This window comes from Salvelinus alpinus, chromosome 7 (assembly GCF_045679555.1).
Source record: "Salvelinus alpinus chromosome 7, SLU_Salpinus.1, whole genome shotgun sequence".
In the NCBI taxonomy this organism is placed as follows: Eukaryota; Metazoa; Chordata; class Actinopteri; order Salmoniformes; family Salmonidae; genus Salvelinus; species Salvelinus alpinus.
Window position 1 is genome coordinate 84,806,762 of NC_092092.1, and position 19,139 is coordinate 84,825,900.

Consider the following 19,139-nt stretch of genomic DNA (forward strand, 5'->3'; position numbering starts at 1 on the left):
ATACTGGCCCCTACAGCTGTGTTAATGCAAGGTGTTCTGGTGGATAGATACTGGCCCCTACAGCTCTGTGTTAATGCTAGGTGTTCTGGTGGATATGTACTGGCCCCTACAGCTCTGTGTTAATGCTAGGTGTTCTGGTGGATAGATACTGGCCCCTACAGCTCTGTGTTAATGCTAGGTGTTCTGGTGGATATATACTGGCCCCTACAGCTGTGTTAATGCTAGGTGTTCTCACTGATAGATACTGGCCCCCACAGCTCTGTGTTAATGCTAGGTGTTCTGGTGGATAGATACTGGCCCCCACAGCTCTGTGTTAATGCTAGGTGTTCTCACTGATAGATACTGGCCCCCACAGCTCTGTGTTAATGCTAGGTGTTCTGGTGGATAGATACTGGCCCCCACAGCTCTGTGTTAATGCTAGGTGTTCTGGTGGATAGATACTGGCCCCTATAGCTCTGTGTTAATGCCAGGTGTTCTCACTGATAGATACTGGCCCCTACAGCTCTGTGTTAATGCAAGGCGTTCTCACTGATAGATACTGGCCCCTACAGCTCTGTGTTAATGCTAGGTGTTCTCACTGATAGATACTGGCCCCTACAGCTCTGTGTTAATGCTAGGTGTTCTGGTGGATAGATACTGGCCCCTACAGCTCTGTGTTAATACCAGATGTTCTGGTGGATAGATACTAGCCCCCACAGTTCTGTGTTAATGCTAGGTGTTCTGGTGGATAGATACTGGCCCCCACAGCTCTGTGTTAATGCTAGGTGTTCTCACTGATAGATACCAGGGCTGGTTAAATGTGAATAACTCGTTACCAGGGCTGGTTAACCTGACGGTAATTACTGATAGGTGTTCATATTGTGATGATACTGGACCGCACGAAAGCAGGCTCTGTTATAAACAAAGGCTGTTTAGCTGGTTAATGATTAGGATAATTCTGCTTAATGAGTAGGATAAAGGCTGGTTAATGAGTAGGATAAAGGCTGGTTAATGAGTAGGATAAAGGCTGGTTAATGAGTAGGATAAAGGCTGGTTAATGAGTAGGATAAAGGCTGGTTAATGAGTAGGATAAAGGCTGGTTAATGAGTAGGATAAAGGCTGGTTAATGAGTAGGATAAAGGCTGGTTAATGAGTAGGATAAAGGCTGGTTAATGAGTAGGATAAAGGCTGGTTAATGAGTAGGATAAAGGCTGGTTAATGAGTAGGATAAAGGCTGGTTAATGAGTAGGATAAAGGCTGGTTAATGAGTAGGATAAAGGCTGGTTAATGAGTAGGATAAAGGCTGGTTAATGAGTAGGATAAAGGCTGGTTAATGAGTAGGATAAAGGCTGGTTAATGAGTAGGATAAAGACTGGTTAATGAGTAGGATAAAGGCATGTTAATGAGTAGGATAAAGGCTGGTTTTAGCTGGTTAATGTGTAGGATAAAGGCTGGTTTTAGCTGGTTAATGAATAGGATAAAGGCTGGTTAATGATTAGGATAAAGGCTGGTTTTAGGTGGTTAATGAATAGGATAAAGGCTGATTTTAGCTGGTTAATGAATAGGATAAAGGCTGGTTAATGAATAGGATGTTAGCTGGTTAATGAATAGGATAACGGCTGTTTTAGCTGGTTAATGAATAGTATAAAGGCTGGTTAATGAATAGGATAAAGGCTGGTTAATGAATAGGATAAAGGCTGGTTAATGAATAGGATAAAGGCTGGTTAATGAATAGGATAAAGGCTGGTTAATGAATAGGATAAAGGCTGGTTAATGAATAGGATAGAGGCTGGTTAATGAGTAGGATAAAGGCTGTTAGCTGGTTAATGAATATGATAAAGTCTGGTTAATGAATAGGATAGGATAGAGGCTGGTTAATGAATAGGATAAAGGCTGGTTTTAGCTGGTTAATGATTAGGATAAAGGCTGGTTAATGATTAGGATAAAGGCTGTTAGCTGGTTAATGAATAGGATAAAGGCTGGTTAATGATTAGGATAAAGGCTGTTAGCTGGTTAATGATTAGGATAAAGGCTGGTTTTAGCTGGTTAATGTTAGGATAAAGGCTGGTTTTAGCTGGTTAATGAATAGGATAAAGGCTGGTTTTAGCTGGTTAATGAATAGGATAAAGGCTGGTTTTAGCTGGTTAATGAATAGGATAAAGGCTGGTTTTAGCTGGTTAATGAATAGGATAAAGGCTGGTTTTAGCTGGTTAATGAATAGGATAAAGGCTGGTTTTAGCTGGTTAATGAATAGGATAAAGGCTGGTTTTAGCTGGTTAATGAATAGGATAAAGGCTGGTTTTAGCTGGTTAATGTGAATGACTTGTGTTCAGAGTTACAATTAAAACTCGGATCACATTTTATTTGTCACATAATTGTTGAACAAGTGTAAACTAACAGTGAAGTTAGTTACATACGGGTCCTTACCAACAAGACAGAGAGAAAGACAATAGACTCATTATATCAACCACTGTTGTACTCTGTGTTAATGCTAGGTGTTCTCACTGATAGATACTGGCCCCCTACAGCTCTGTGTTAATGCTAGGTGTTCTCACTGATAGATACTGGCCCCCACAGCTCTGTGTTAATGCCAGGTGTTCTGGTGGATAGATACTGGCCCCTACAGCTCTGTGTTAATGCCAGGTGTTCTGGTGGATAGATACTGGCCCCCACAGCTCTGTGTTAATGCCAGGTGTTCTGGTGGATAGATACTGGCCCCCACAGCTCTGTGTTAATGCCAGGTGTTCTGGTGGATAGATACTGGCCCCTACAGCTCTGTGTTAATGCCAGGTGTTCTGGTGGATAGATACTGGCCCCTACAGCTCTGTGTTAATGCCAGGTGTTCTGGTGGATAGATACTGGCCCCCACATCTCTGTGTTAATGCTAGGTGTTCTGGTGGATAGATACTGGCCCCTACAGCTCTGTGTTAATGCTAGGTGTTCTGGTGGATAGATACTGGCCCCTACAGCTCTGTGTTAATGCTAGGTGTTCTGGTGGATAGATACTGGCCCCTACAGCTCTGTGTTAATGCTAGGTGTTCTGGTGGATAGATACTGGCCCCTACAGCTCTGTGTTAATGCCAGGTGTTCTGGTGGATAGATACTGGCCCCCACATCTCTGTGTTAATGCTAGGTGTTCTGGTGGATAGATACTGGCCCCTACAGCTCTGTGTTAATGCTAGGTGTTCTGGTGGATAGATACTGGCCCCTACAGCTCTGTGTTAATGCTAGGTGTTCTGGTGGATAGATACTGGCCCCTACAGCTCTGTGTTAATGCTAGGTGTTCTGGTGGATAGATACTGGCCCCCACAGCTCTGTGTTAATGCTAGGTGTTCTCACTGATCGGTTCTGGCCCCTACAGCTCTGTGTTAATGCTAGGTGTTCTCACTGATAGGTACTGGCCCCTACAGCTTTGTTACAAAGGAAAGGTCTTAAATAAAAGGCTACATCAGCTGGTTAAACCTGAATGATGTTGTTATGAATCACTTACACACGGACATGGCTGTTTTAAACCTTGCCTTACTGCTCGGACCTGACACTGTGGTGGGATACGTCTAGCAGCAGGCTTTGTTGTAAAGGACTGGTTCATGTGAATGTGTTGTGAGTCACTATCAGAACTCTATTTACCTTGAGTTAGTGCTACAGTATCTACTGTCACTGCGGTGGATACTGGAGCACTACAGCAGCTCCAGCAGCCAGCAGGCTCTACTTCCCATTTCTCAGAGGGATATTTATGGGCTTCCTTCAGCTGTGCTGTGAGTGATGTAAGGGGAAGCTGGCTGTGTGTCTCCGAGGCCAGATCTCAGCCCTGAACAACCTGGACTCAGGGATAGACATAACATCATAAACGTAAATCCGGGGACACGAATTACAATTGGTACGATACACTATATATCAAGTACACTACATGGAGACCGGTATGTGGACCTTCAAGTTAGTGGATTCGGCTATTTCAGCCCCACCCATTTTATGACAGGTGTACACCAATCGAACACACAGCCATGTATTCTCCATAGACAAACATTGGCAGTAGAATGGCCTTACTGAAGAGCTCAGTGACTTTCAACCGTCATAGGATGACAGCTTTCCTACAAGTCAGTTTGTCAAATTTCTGCCCTGCTAGAGCTGCCCCGGTCAACTATAAGTGCTGTTATTGTGAAGTGGAAACGTCTAGGAGCAACAACGGCTACCAGCCGTAAAATGGTAGGCCACAAGCTCACAAAACGGGACCGCCGAGTGCTGAAGGGCGTAAAAATCATCTGTCCACAACTGCAACACTCACTAACGAGTTCCAAAATGCCTCAGGACGCAACTTCAGCACAAGAACTGTTCGACGGGAGCTTCATGAAATGGGTTTCCATGGCAGAGCAACCGCACACAAGCCTAAGATCACCATGCACAATGCCAAGCGTCGGCTGGAGTGGTGTAAAGCTCGCCGCAGTTGGACTCTGGAGCAGTGGAAACGTGTTCTCTGGAGTGATGAATCACGCTTCACCATCTGGCAGTCCGACGGCCGAATCTGGGTTTTTCCAGATGCCAGGAGAATGCTACCTGTCTGAATGTATAGTGCCAACTGTAAAGTTTGGTGGAGGAAGGATGAGGGTCTGGGGCTGTTTTTCAAGGTTCGGGCCCCTTAGTTCCAGTAAAGGGAAATCTTAATGCTATAGCATACAATGACATTCTAGATGATTCTGTGCTTCCAACTTTGTGGCAACAGTTTGGGGAAGGCCATTTCCTGTTTCATCATGACAATGCCCCCATGCACCACGCGAGGTCCATACAGAAATGGTTTGTCTAGATCGGTGTGGAAGAACCGGAAGAGCCCGGATCTCAATCCCATTGAGCACGTCTGGGACTTGTTGGATCGGAGGGTGAGGGATAGGGCCATTCCCCCCAGAAATGTCCGGAAACTTGCAGGTGCCTTGGTGGAAGAGGGCAGTAACATCTCACAGCAAGAACCGGCAAATCTGGTGCAGTCCATGAGGAGGAGATGCACTGCAGCACTTAATGCAGCTGGTGGCCACACCAGATACTGACTGTTACTTTTGATTTTGACCCCCCCCTTTGTTCAGGGACACATTATTCCATTTCTGTTAGTCACATGTCTGTGGAACTTGTTCAGTTTATGTCTCAGTTGAGGATTCTTGTTATGTTCATACAAATATTTACACATGTTAAGTTCGCTGAAAATAAACGCAGTTGACAGTGAGAGGACGTTTCTTTTTTTGCTGAGTTTATATGGCAGATGAGAGACCGTGTTTGTGTGTGTGTGTGTGGCCAGGCCAGTGATGGAAACAGGCACCCGTGTCAGTGGATCAGATTTAGGTCTTTACTGTTCCTGTACTTGAGAAGGAAGGCGGTACGACTGCATCCCAAATTCCCTATGGGTCCTGGTCAAAACTAGTGCACGATATAGGGAATAGGGTGCCATTAGGGACTGTGCTGTGCTCAGGCATTTACACGAGAGAGGGGAGGAGGGAACTCTACACCCCACAACAGTTAGTCAATACGGTGAAGGAGACTAGGAGACAACACACCCCACAACAGTTAGTCAATACGGTGAAGGAGACTAGGAGACAACACACCCCACAACAGTTAGTTAATACGGTGAAGGAGACTAGGAGACAACACACCCCACAACAGTTAGTCAATACGGTGAAGGAGACTAGGAGAGGAGACAACACACCCCACAACAGTTAGTTAATACGGTGAAGGAGACTAGGAGAGGAGACACCCCACAACAGTTAGTTAATACGGTGAAGGAGACTAGGAGAGGACACACCCCACAACAGTTAGTTAATACGGTGAAGGAGACTAGGAGAGGACACACCCCACAACAGTTAGTTAATACGGTGAAGGAGACTAGGAGACAACACACCCCACAACAGTTAGTTAATACGGTGAAGGAGACTAGGAGAGGAGACAACACACCCCACAACAGTTAGTTAATACGGTGAAGGAGACTAGGAGAGGAGACCACACCCCACAACAGTTAGTTAATACGGTGAAGGAGACTAGGAGAGGAGACCACATCTCATCTCTAATGTCATCTACGGTAACAGATGAGTCGTGCTGCTAACTAATGTCATCTACGGTAACAGATGAGTCGTGCTGCTAACTAATGTCATCTACGGTAAGAGATGAGTCGTGCTGCTAGCTAATGTCATCTACGGTAAGAGATGAGTCGTGCTGCTAACTAATGTCATCTACGGTAACAGTTGAGTCGTGCTGCTAGCTAATGTCATCTACGGTAACAGATGAGTCGTGTTGCTAACTAATGTCATCTACGGTAACAGATGAGTCGTGCTGCTAACTAATGTCATCTACGGTAACAGATGAGTCGTGCTGCTAACTAATGTCATCTACGCTAACAGATGAGTCGTGCTGCTAACTAATGTCATCTACGGTAACAGTTGAGTCGTGCTGCTAGCTAATGTCATCTACGGTAACAGATGAGTCGTGTTGCTAACTAATGTCATCTACGGTAAGAGATGAGTCGTGCTGCTAGCTAATGTCATCTACGGTAACAGATGAGTCGTGTTGCTAACTAATGTCATCTACGGTAAGAGATGAGTCGTGCTGCTAACTAATGTCATCTACGGTAACAGATGAGTCGTGCTGCTAACTAATGTCATCTACGGTAACAGATGAGTCGTGCTGCTAACTAATGTCATCTACGGTAAGAGATGAGTCGTGCTGCTAGCTAATGTCATCTACGGTAACAGATGAGTCGTGCTGCTAACTAATGTCATCTACGGTAACAGATGAGTCGTGCTGCTAACTAATGTCATCTACGGTAACAGATGAGTCGTGATGTTAAGCTAATGTCATCTACGGTAACAGATGAGTCGTGTTGCTAGCTAATGTCATCTACGGTAAACGATACAGCCTCAGTATGGGACACATTTAGTGTATAGTTACCCAGCCTCTCTCTGCATCCCAAATGGCACCCTATTCGGGCCCATAGGGCTCTGGTCAAAAGTAGTGCACTATGTAGGGAATAGGGTGCCATTTGGGGCGAAACCTCTCTCTGTAATGTCTCGTTGTGAGTTAACTTCCCTTCAAAGCTTCGGTCCACATCTGTAGTGGATCACAAGAGGTGATGTCATAGTGGTAATTATAAACGCTTACCTCATTGTGGTGTTGGGAACTGTCTGGCTGACACACACACACACACACACACACACACACACACACACACACACACACACACACAACTTGTCAGACACAGATCCCTTATCTTCCCTCTACAGATCATTAGCCGGCGATAACAGACCCAAACGTGAATCCCCTTGATGACTTTGTGTATGTACAGTATATTTAGTCAATACAGTAGTTGACCGTGTTAAAGGGCCCTCTGGGGTCCGCTAGCTACTGTGAAGAGAAAGATGGGACACATGTCTGTTTACCTGTTAATTGTACATACTAGGCCCTAGAATGCTTCAGTGTGCACTTTCATCTCCCTGATCCTGTTCTTAACCAATATGTTCCCTTTCACTAGATATCCTCCTAGTCTTCCCTCTAGATCAGCCCTGTTACTGACTAGATATCCTCCTAGTCTTCCCTCTAGATCAGCCCTGTTACTGACTAGATATCCTCCTAGTCTTCCCTTTTAGATCAGCCCTGTTGTTGACTAGATATCCCTCTAGTCTTCCCTTTAGATCAGCCCTGTTACTGACTAGATATCCTCCTAGTCTTCCCTTTAGATCAGCCCTGTTACTGACTAGATATCCTTTCCTTTAGATCAGCCCTGTTACTGACTAGATCTCCTCCTAGTCTTCCCTTTAGATCAGCCCTGTTACTGACTAGATATCCTCCTAGTCTTCCCTTTAGATCAGCCCTGTTACTGACTAGATATCCTCCTAGTCTTCCCTTTTAGATCAGCCCTGTTACTGACTAGATCCTAGTCTTCCCTTTAGATCAGCCCTGTTACTGACTAGATATCCTCCTAGTCTTCCCTTTAGATCAGCCCTGTTACTGACTAGATATCCTCCTAGTCTTCCCTTTAGATCAGCCCTGTTACTGACTAGATCCTAGTCTTCCCTTTTAGATCAGCCCTGTTACTGACTAGATCCTAGTCTTCCCTTTAGATCAGCTTTACACCATTTACCTGTTTGTCTTGGAACCATATTTGAATAAGGACAGTATCATTTGGCTGATTTATATTGTTGTTTCTCAGAGAGAGGAAATGGTAGATGATTATATTTCACTTGTATTTATGCAGCTGTACTGTTGGGTTGAACTGAAAGGCTGAAGAATGTGGTATTTCATGGGTTGAACTGAAGGCTGAAGAATGTGTGATTTCATGGGTAATCGTAATGTTTTCTTGTGTCTGTGACCAGCATTAATAGACCAAGGTCTTATTTCTGTATGAGTTACTGTCCTGTGTTGCTGTTTGAGTTAGCGCCTCTGTCCTGTGTCGTTGCTGAGTGAGTTAGCGCCTCTGTCCTGTATTGTTGCTGAGTGAGTTAGCGCCTCTGTCCTGTGTCGTTGCTGAGTGAGTTAGCGCCTCTGTCCTGTGTTGTTGCTGAGTGAGTTAGCGCCTCTGTCCTGTGTCGTTGCTGAGTGAGTTAGCGCCTCTGTCCTGTGTCGTTGCTGAGTGAGTTAGCGCCTCTGTCCTGTGTTGTTGCTGAGTGAGTTAGCGCCTCTGTCCTGTGTTGTTGCTGAGTGAGTTAGCGCCTCTGTCCTGTGTTGTTGCTGAGTGAGTTAGCGCCTCTGTCCTGTGTTGCTGTTTGAGTTAGCGCCTCTGTCCTGTGTTGTTGCTGTAAAGAAAGAAAGAAAAGAAAGGGGAATCTTAAAGTTGAACAACATCCCCTCTCCCTCTACAGCTGACCCCCGGGGGTAAGGCCACCCAGGCCGGTGTGGGCGTGGGAGATTGGGTGGTGTCCATCGGGGAGACCAATGCAGAAGACATGACCCATGTGGAGGCACAGAACAAGATCAGAGCAGCAGAGGAGTCTCTCACCCTCACCCTCAGCAAGTAAGATAATATAACTAGGTCGTACCCTATACACTATACTCACCCTCAGTAATATAACTAGGTCGTACCCTATACACTATACTCACCCTCAGTAATATAACTAGGTCGTACCCTATACACTATACTCACCCTCAGTAATATAACTAGGTCGTACCCTATACACTATACTCACCCTCAGTAATATAACTAGGTCGTACCCTATACACTATACTCACCCTCAGTAATATAACTAGGTCGTACCCTATACACTATACTCACCCTCAGTAATATAACTAGACCGTACCCTATACACTATACTCACCCTCAGTAGTATAACTAGACCGTACCCTATACACTATACTCACCCTCAGTAATATAACTAGGTCGTACCCTATACACTATACTCACCCTCAGTAATATAACTAGGTCGTACCCTATACACTATACTCACAAGAAGTAATATAACTAGGTCGTACCCTATACACTATACTCACCCTCAGTAATATAACTAGACCGTACCCTATACACTATACTCACCCTCAGTAATATAACTAGGTCGTACCCTATACACTATACTCACCCTCATTAATATAACTAGACCGTACCCTATACACTATACTCACCCTCAGTAATATAACTAGACCGTACCCTATACACTATACTCACCCTCAGCAATATAACTAGGCCGTACCCTATACACTATACTCACCCTCAGTAATATAACTAGACCGTACCCTATACACTATACTCACCCTCAGTAATATAACTAGGTCGTACCCTATACACTATACTCACCCTCAGTAATATAACTAGGTCGTACCCTATACACTATACTCACCCTCAGTAGTATAACTAGACCGTACCCTATACACTATACTCACCCTCAGTAATATAACTAGGTCGTACCCTATACACTATACTCACCCTCAGTAGTATAACTAGGTCGTACCCTATACACTATACTCACCCTCAGTAATATAACTAGACCGTACCCTATACACTATACTCACCCTCAGTAGTATAACTAGGTCGTACCCTATACACTATACTCACCCTCAGTAATATAACTAGACCGTACCCTATACACTATACTCACCCTCATTAATATAACTAGGTCGTACCCTATACACTATACTCACCCTCAGTAATATAACTAGACCGTACCCTATACACTATACTCACCCTCAGTAATATAACTAGACCGTACCCTATACACTATACTCACCCTCAGTAATATAACTAGGTCGTACCCTATACACTATACTCACCCTCAGTAATATAACTAGGTCGTACCCTATACACTATACTCACCCTCAGTAATATAACTAGACCGTACCCTATACACTATACTCACCCTCAGTAATATAACTAGGTCGTACCCTATACACTATACTCACCCTCAGTAATATAACTAGACCGTACCCTATACACTATACTCACCCTCAGTAATATAACTAGGTCGTACCCTATACACTATACTCACCCTCAGTAATATAACTAGGTCGTACCCTATACACTATACTCACCCTCAGTAATATAACTAGGCCGTACCCTATACACTATACTCACCCTCATTAATATAACTAGACCGTACCCTATACACTATACTCACCCTCAGTAATATAACTAGGTCGTACCCTATACACTATACTCACCCTCAGTAATATAACTAGGTCGTACCCTATACACTATACTCACCCTCAGTAATATAACTAGGTCGTACCCTATACACTATACTCACCCTCATTAATATAACTAGACCGTACCCTATACACTATACTCACCCTCAGTAATATAACTAGACCGTACCCTATACACTATACTCACCCTCAGCAATATAACTAGACCGTACCCTATACACTATACTCACCCTCAGTAATATAACTAGGTCGTACCCTATACACTATACTCACCCTCAGTAATATAACTAGACCGTACCCTATACACTATACTCACCCTCAGTAATATAACTAGGTCGTACCCTATACACTATACTCACCCTCAGTAGTATAACTAGGCCGTACCAGACGCACCCTCAGCATGATGCTGTAACTATACCATACTGTATACCATACTGTATATACCATACTGTATTTACCATACTATATATACTGTATATACCATACTGTATATACCATACTGTATACCATACTGTTTATACCATACTGTATTTACCATACTATATATACTGTATATACCATACTGTATATACCATACTGTATATAATATACTGTATATACCATACTGTATATATCATACTGTATATACCATACTGTATATAATATACTGTATATACCATACTGTATATACCATACTGTACTCACCCTCAGCTAGATGCTGTAACTATACCATACTGTATATACCGTACTGTATATACCATACTGTATATATCATACTATATATACCATACTGTATATAATATACTGTATATAATATACTGTATATACCATACTATATATACCATACTGTATATACCATACTGTATATAATATACTGTATATACCATACTGTATATATCATACTATATATACCATACTGTATATAATATACTGTATATAACATACTGTATATACCATACTGTATATACCATACTGTACTCACCCTCAGCTAGATGCTGTAACTATACCATACTGTATATACCGTACTGTATATACCGTGCTGTATATGCCATACTGTATATATCATACTATATATTCCATACTATATATACCATACTGTATATACCATACTGTATATACCATACTGTACTCACCCTCAGCATGATGCTGTAAATATACCGTACTGTATATACCGTACTGTATATACCGTGCTGTATATGCCATACTGTATATATCATACTATATATACCATACTGTATATAATATACTGTATATACCATACTGTATATACCATACTGTACTCACCCTCAGCATGATGCTGTAAATATACCATACTGTATATACCGTACTGTATATACCGTGCTGTATATGCCATACTGTATATATCATACTATATATACCATACTGTATATACCATACTGTGTGTACCATACTGTACTCACCCTCAGCATGATGCTGTAAATATACCATACTGTATATACCATACTGTATATACCATACTGTATATACCTTACTATATATACCATACTGTATATACCATACTGTATATACTATACTGTATATACCATACTATATATACCATACTATATATACCATACTATATATACTGTATATACTATATATACCATACTATATATACCATACTGTATATACCATACTGTATATACCATACTGTATATACCATACTGTATATACTATATATACCATACTGTATATACCATACTATATATACCATACTATATATACCATACTATATATACCATACTGTATATACTATATATACCATACTATATATACCATACTGTATATACTATATATACCATACTGTATATACTATATATACCATACTATATATACCATACTGTATATACTATATATACCATACTATATATACCATACTGTATATACCATACTATATATGCCATACTGTATATACTATATATACCATACTGTATATACTATATATACCATACTGTATATACCATACTGTATATACCATACTGTATATACTATATATACCATACTATATATACCATACTGTATATACCATACTGTATATACTATATATACCATACTGTGTATACCATACTGTATATACCATACTGTATATACCATACTGTAATCACCCTCAGCATGATGCTGTAAATATGCCATACTATATATACCATACTGTGTATACCATACTGTGTATACCATACTGTATATACCATACTGTATATACCATACTGTAATCACCCTCAGCATGATGCTGTAAATATGCCATACTATATATACCATACTGTATATACCATACTGTATATACCATACTGTATATACCATACTGTATATACCATACTGTATATACCATACTGTATATACTATATATACCATACTATATATACCATACTGTATATACCATACTATATATACCATACTGTATATACTGTAATCACCCTCAGCAAGTAAGATAATACTAATATACCATAATATTTACCCATGGCAAGTAGGAATACGACTATACTATACTCACCCACTAAACCATAAAACATACAATATCATGAAAGAACCCACTACATCAGAACCCACTACATCAGAACCCACTACATCAGAACACACAGCAGTGACATCTCCCCCCCCCCCCCCCCACCCTTAGCAGGTAGCTAACAAGACCAGACCCCCACAGATTTAAACTGAACACGGTACAGAGAGGCTCATGTGATATCTTGATTTGCTAATTCAATTGGAAAATCCATTGAATGAGATTTAAAGTCACTCTGTTGCTAAATAAAGGCAAGAGAAGCAAATGTCATTTGACTGAGTTATTTTGATCTGGGGTTGGGTAAAATGGTAATCGAGTTGTATTGGTCACATACACATGGTTAGCAGATGTTATTGGTCACATGGTTAGCAGATGTTATTGGTCACATGGTTAGCAGATGTTATTGCGAGTGTAGCGAAATGCTTGTAGATCCAACAGTGCAGCAGTATCTGACAGGTAGTATCTGACAGGTAGTATCTGACAGGTAGTATCTGACAGGTAGTATCTGACAGGTAGTATTGAACAAATTCCACAACAAAACCTAATATCTAACAAATTCCACAACAAAACCTAATACACACAATCTAGTAAAGGAATGGGATGAGAATATATACATATATTAGTCTCCTCTAATAGATAGCAGGGTTAGAGTTAGTCTCCTCTAATAGATAGCAGGGTTAGTTAGTCTCCTCTAATAGATAGCAGGGTTAGAGTTAGTCTCCTCTAATAGATAGCAGGGTTAGAGTTAGTCTCCTCTAATAGATAGCAGGGTTAGAGTTAGTCTCCTCTAATAGATAGCAGGGTTAGAGTTAGTCTCCTCTAATAGATAGCAGGGTTAGAGTTAGTCTCCTCTAATAGATAGCAGGGTTAGAGTTAGTCTCCTATAATAGATAGCAGGGTTAGGTAGTCTCTAATAGATAGCAGGGTTAGAGTTAGTCTCCTCTAATAGATAGCAGGGTTAGAGTTAGTCTCCTCTAATAGATAGCAGGGTTAGTTAGTCTCCTCTAATAGATAGCAGGGTTAGAGTTAGTCTCCTCTAATAGATAGCAGGGTTAGAGTTAGTCTCCTCTAATAGATAGCAGGGTTAGAGTTAGTCTCCTCTAATAGATAGCAGGGTTAGAGTTAGTCTCCTCTAATAGATAGCAGGGTTAGAGTTAGTCTCCTCTAATAGATAGCAGGGTTAGAGTTAGTCTCCTATAATAGATAGCAGGGTTAGGTAGCTCCTCTAATAGATAGCAGGGTTAGAGTTAGTCTCCTCTAATAGATAGCAGGGTTAGAGTTAGTCTCCTCTAATAGATAGCAGGGTTAGAGTTAGTCTCCTCTAATAGATAGCAGGGTTAGAGTTAGTCTCCTCTAATAGATAGCAGGGTTAGAGTTAGTCTCCTCTAATAGATAGCAGGGTTAGAGGTAGTCTCCTCTAATAGATAGCAGGGTTAGAGTTAGTCTCCTCTAATAGATAGCAGGGTTAGAGTTAGTCTCCTCTAATAGATAGCAGGGTTAGAGTTAGTCTCCTCTAATAGATAGCAGGGTTAGAGTTAGTCTCCTCTAATAGATAGCAGGGTTAGTTAGTCTCCTCTAATAGATAGCAGGGTTAGTTAGTCTCCTCTAATAGATAGCAGGGTTAGAGGTAGTCTCCTCTAATAGATAGCAGGGTTAGAGTTAGTCTCCTCTAATAGATAGCAGGGTTAGAGTTAGTCTCCTCTAATAGATAGCAGGGTTAGAGTTAGTCTCCTCTAATAGATAGCAGGGTTAGAGTTAGTCTCCTCTAATAGATAGCAGGGTTAGAGTTAGTCTCCTCTAATAGATAGCAGGGTTAGAGTTAGTCTCCTCTAATAGATAGCAGGGTTAGAGTTAGTCTCCTCTAATAGATAGCAGGGTTAGAGTTAGTCTCCTCTAATAGATAGCAGGGTTAGAGTTAGTCTCCTCTAATAGATAGCAGGGTTAGAGTTAGTCTCCTCTAATAGATAGCAGGGTTAGAGTTAGTCTCCTCTAATAGATAGCAGGGTTAGAGTTAGTCTCCTCTAATAGATAGCAGGGTTAGAGTTAGTCTCCTCTAATAGATAGCAGGGTTAGAGTTAGTCTCCTCTAATAGATAGCAGGGTTAGAGTTAGTCTCCTCTAATAGATAGCAGGGTTAGAGTTAGTCTCCTCTAATAGATAGCAGGGTTAGAGTTAGTCTCCTCTAATAGATAGCAGGGTTAGAGTTAGTCTCCTCTAATAGATAGCAGGGTTAGAGTTAGTCTCCTCTAATAGATAGCAGGGTTAGAGGTAGTCTCCTCTAATAGATAGCAGGGTTAGTTAGTCTCCTCTAATAGATAGCAGGGTTAGAGTTAGTCTCCTCTAATAGATAGCAGGGTTAGAGTTAGTCTTCTCTAATAGATAGCAGGGTTAGAGTTAGTCTCCTCTAATAGATAGCAGGGTTAGTTAGTCTCCTCTAATAGATAGCAGGGTTAGAGTTAGTCTCCTCTAATAGATAGCAGGGTTAGAGTTAGTCTCCTCTAATAGATAGCAGGGTTAGAGTTAGTCTCCTCTAATAGATAGCAGGGTTAGAGTTAGTCTCCTCTAATAGATAGCAGGGTTAGAGTTAGTCTCCTCTAATAGATAGCAGGGTTAGAGTTAGTCTCCTCTAATAGATAGCAGGGTTAGAGTTAGTCTCCTCTAATAGATAGCAGGGTTAGAGTTAGTCTCCTCTAATAGATAGCAGGGTTAGAGTTAGTCTCCTCTAATAGATAGCAGGGTTAGAGTTAGTCTCCTCTAATAGATAGCAGGGTTAGAGTTAGTCTCCTCTAATAGATAGCAGGGTTAGAGTTAGTCTCCTCTAATAGATAGCAGGGTTAGAGTTAGTCTCCTCTAATAGATAGCAGGGTTAGAGTTAGTCTCCTCTAATAGATAGCAGGGTTAGTTAGTCTCCTCTAATAGATAGCAGGGTTAGAGGTAGTCTCCTCTAATAGATAGCAGGGTTAGTTAGTCTCCTCTAATAGATAGCAGGGTTAGAGTTGGTCTCCTCTAATAGATAGCAGGGTTAGAGTTAGTCTCCTCTAATAGATAGCAGGGTTAGAGTTAGTCTCCTCTAATAGATAGCAGGGTTAGAGTTAGTCTCCTCTAATAGATAGCAGGGTTAGAGTTAGTCTCCTCTAATAGATAGCAGGGTTAGAGTTAGTCTCCTCTAATAGATAGCAGGGTTAGAGTTAGTCTCCTCTAATAGATAGCAGGGTTAGAGTTAGTCTCCTCTAATAGATAGCAGGGTTAGTTAGTCTCCTCTAATAGATAGCAGGGTTAGAGGTAGTCTCCTCTAATAGATAGCAGGGTTAGAGTTGGTCTCATCTAATAGATAGCAGGGTTAGTTAGTCTCCTCTAATAGATAGCAGGGTTAGAGTTAGTCTCCTCTAATAGATAGCAGGGTTAGTTAGTCTCCTCTAATAAATAGCAGGGTTAGAGTTAGTCTCCTCTAATAGATAGCAGGGTTAGAGTTAGTCTCCTCTAATAGATAGCAGGGTTAGAGTTAGTCTCCTCTAATAGATAGCAGGGTGAGAGTTAGTCTCCTCGAATAGATAGCAGGGTTAGTTAGTCTCCTCTAATAGATAGCAGGGTTAGAGGTAGTCTCCTCTAATAGATAGCAGGGTTAGTTAGTCTCCTCTAATAGATAGCAGGGTTAGAGTTAGTCTCCTCTAATAGATAGCAGGGTTAGAGTTAGTCTCCTCTAATAGATATCAGGGTTAGAGTTAGTCTCCTCTAATAGATAGCAGGGTTAGAGGTAGTCTCCTCTAAAAGATAGCAGGGTTAGAGTTAGTCTCCTCTAATAGATAGCAGGGTTAGTTAGTCTCCTCTAATAGATAGCAGGGTTAGAGTTAGTCTCCTCTAATAGATAGCAGGGTTAGAGTTAGTCTCCTCTAATAGATAGCAGGGTTAGAGTTGGTCTCCTCTAATAGATAGCAGGGTTAGAGTTAGTCTCCTCTAATAGATAGCAGGGTTAGAGTTGGTCTCCTCTAATAGATAGCAGGGTTAGAGTTAGTCTCCTCTAATAGATAGCAGGGTTAGTTAGTCTCCTCTAATAGATAGCAGGGTTAGAGTTAGTCTCCTCTAATAGATAGCAGGGTTAGAGTTAGTCTCCTCTAATAGATAGCAGGGTTAGTTAGTCTCCTCTAATAGATAGCAGGGTTAGAGTTGGTCTCCTCTAATAGATAGCAGGGTTAGAGTTAGTCTCCTCTAATAGATAGCAGGGTTAGAGTTGGTCTCCTCTAATAGATAGCAGGGTTAGAGTTAGTCTCCTCTAATAGATAGCAGGGTTAGTCTCCTCTAATAGATAGCAGGGTTAGTCTCCTCTAATAGATAGCAGGGTTAGTCTCCTCTAATAGATAGCAGGGTTAGTTAGTCTCCTCTAATAGATAGCAGGGTTAGAGTTAGTCTCCTCTAATAGATAGCAGGGTTAGAGTTAGTCTCCTCTAATAGATAGCAGGGATAGTTAGTCTCCTCTAATAGATAGCAGGGTTAGAGGTAGTCTCCTCTAATAGATAGCAGGGTTAGTTAGTCTCCTCTAATAGATAGCAGGGTTAGAGTTAGTCTCCTCTAATAGATAGCAGGGTTAGAGTTAGTCTCCTCTAATAGATAGCAGGGTTAGAGTTAGTCTCCTCTAATAGATAGCAGGGTTAGAGTTAGTCTCCTCTAATAGATAGCAGGGTTAGAGGTAGTCTCCTCTAATAGATAGCAGGGTTAGAGTTGGTCTCCTCTAATAGATAGCAGGGTTAGTTAGTCTCCTCTAATAGATAGCAGGGTTAGAGTTAGTCTCCTCTAATAGATAGCAGGGTTAGGTGGTCTCCTCTAATAGATAGCAGGGTTAGAGGTAGTCTCCTCTAATAGATAGCAGGGTTAGAGTTGGTCTCCTCTAATAGATAGCAGGGTTAGGTAGTCTCCTCTAATAGATAGCAGGGTTAGAGTTAGTCTCCTCTAATAGATAGCAGGGTTAGGTGGTCTCCTCTAATAGATAGCAGGGTTAGAGTTAGTCTCCTCTAATAGATAGCAGGGTTAGTTGGTCTCCTCTAATAGATAGCAGGGTTAGAGTTAGTCTCCTCTAATAGATAGCAGGGTTAGTTAGTCTCCTCTAATAGATAGCAGGGTTAGAGTTAGTCTCCTCTAATAGATAGCAGGGTTAGAGTTAGTCTCCTCTAATAGATAGCAGGGTTAGAGTTAGTCTCCTCTAATAGATAGCAGGGTTAGAGTTAGTCTCCTCTAATAGATAGCAGGGTTAGTTAGTCTCCTCTAATAGATAGCAGGGTTAGTTGGTCTCCTCTAATAGATAGCAGGGTTAGAGTTAGTCTCCTCTAATAGATAGCAGGGTTAGTTAGTCTCCTCTAATAGATAGCAGGGTTAGAGTTAGTCTCCTCTAATAGATAGCAGGGTTAGTTAGTCTCCTCTAATAGATAGCAGGGTTAGTTGGTCTCCTCTAATAGATAGCAGGGTTAGAGTTAGTCTCCTCTAATAGATAGCAGGGTTAGTTAGTCTCCTCTAATAGATAGCAGGGTTAGAGGTAGTCTCCTCTAATAGATAGCAGGGTTAGAGTTAGTCTCCTCTAATAGATAGCAGGGTTAGAGGTAGTCTCCTCTAATAGATAGCAGGGTTAGAGTTAGTCTCCTCTAATAGATAGCAGGGTTAGAGGTAGTCTCCTCTAATAGATAGCAGGGTTAGAGGTAGTCTCCTCTAATAGATAGCAGGGTTAGAGGTAGTCTCCTCTAATAGATAGCAGGGTTAGTTAGTTTCCTCTAATAGATAGCAGGGTTAGTTGGTCTCCTCTAATAGATAGCAGGGTTAGAGTTAGTCTCCTCTAATAGATAGCAGGGTTAGAGTTAGTCTCCTCTAATAGATAGCAGGGTTAGTTAGTTTCCTCTAATAGATAGCAGGGTTAGAGGTAGTCTCCTCTAATAGATAGCAGGGTTAGTTAGTTTCCTCTAATAGATAGCAGGGTTAGTTGGTCTCCTCTAATAGATAGCAGGGTTAGAGTTAGTCTCCTCTAATAGATAGCAGGGTTAGAGTTAGTCTCCTCTAATAGATAGCAGGGTTAGTTAGTCTCCTCTAATAGATAGCAGGGTTAG

The 19,139-nt window shown here is 41.5% G+C and overlaps 1 protein-coding gene across 7 annotated transcripts in view; it reads left to right on the top strand.

The window, feature by feature from the left end:
- The window catches only part of LOC139581790 (PDZ and LIM domain protein 7-like), a 120,523-nt gene that overhangs the window by 26,808 nt on the left and 74,576 nt on the right, over positions 1-19,139 (top strand). For all 7 annotated transcript variants that reach the window (XR_011676281.1, XM_071411963.1, XM_071411964.1 and 4 more), the window contains exon 3: positions 8,808-8,959. Coding sequence is in view for 6 of the 7 variants with exons in the window: in XM_071411963.1 (XP_071268064.1) it covers positions 8,808-8,959 (152 nt within the window). In the remaining variant the exon portion in view is untranslated. The remainder of the gene's footprint in view (positions 1-8,807; positions 8,960-19,139) is intronic.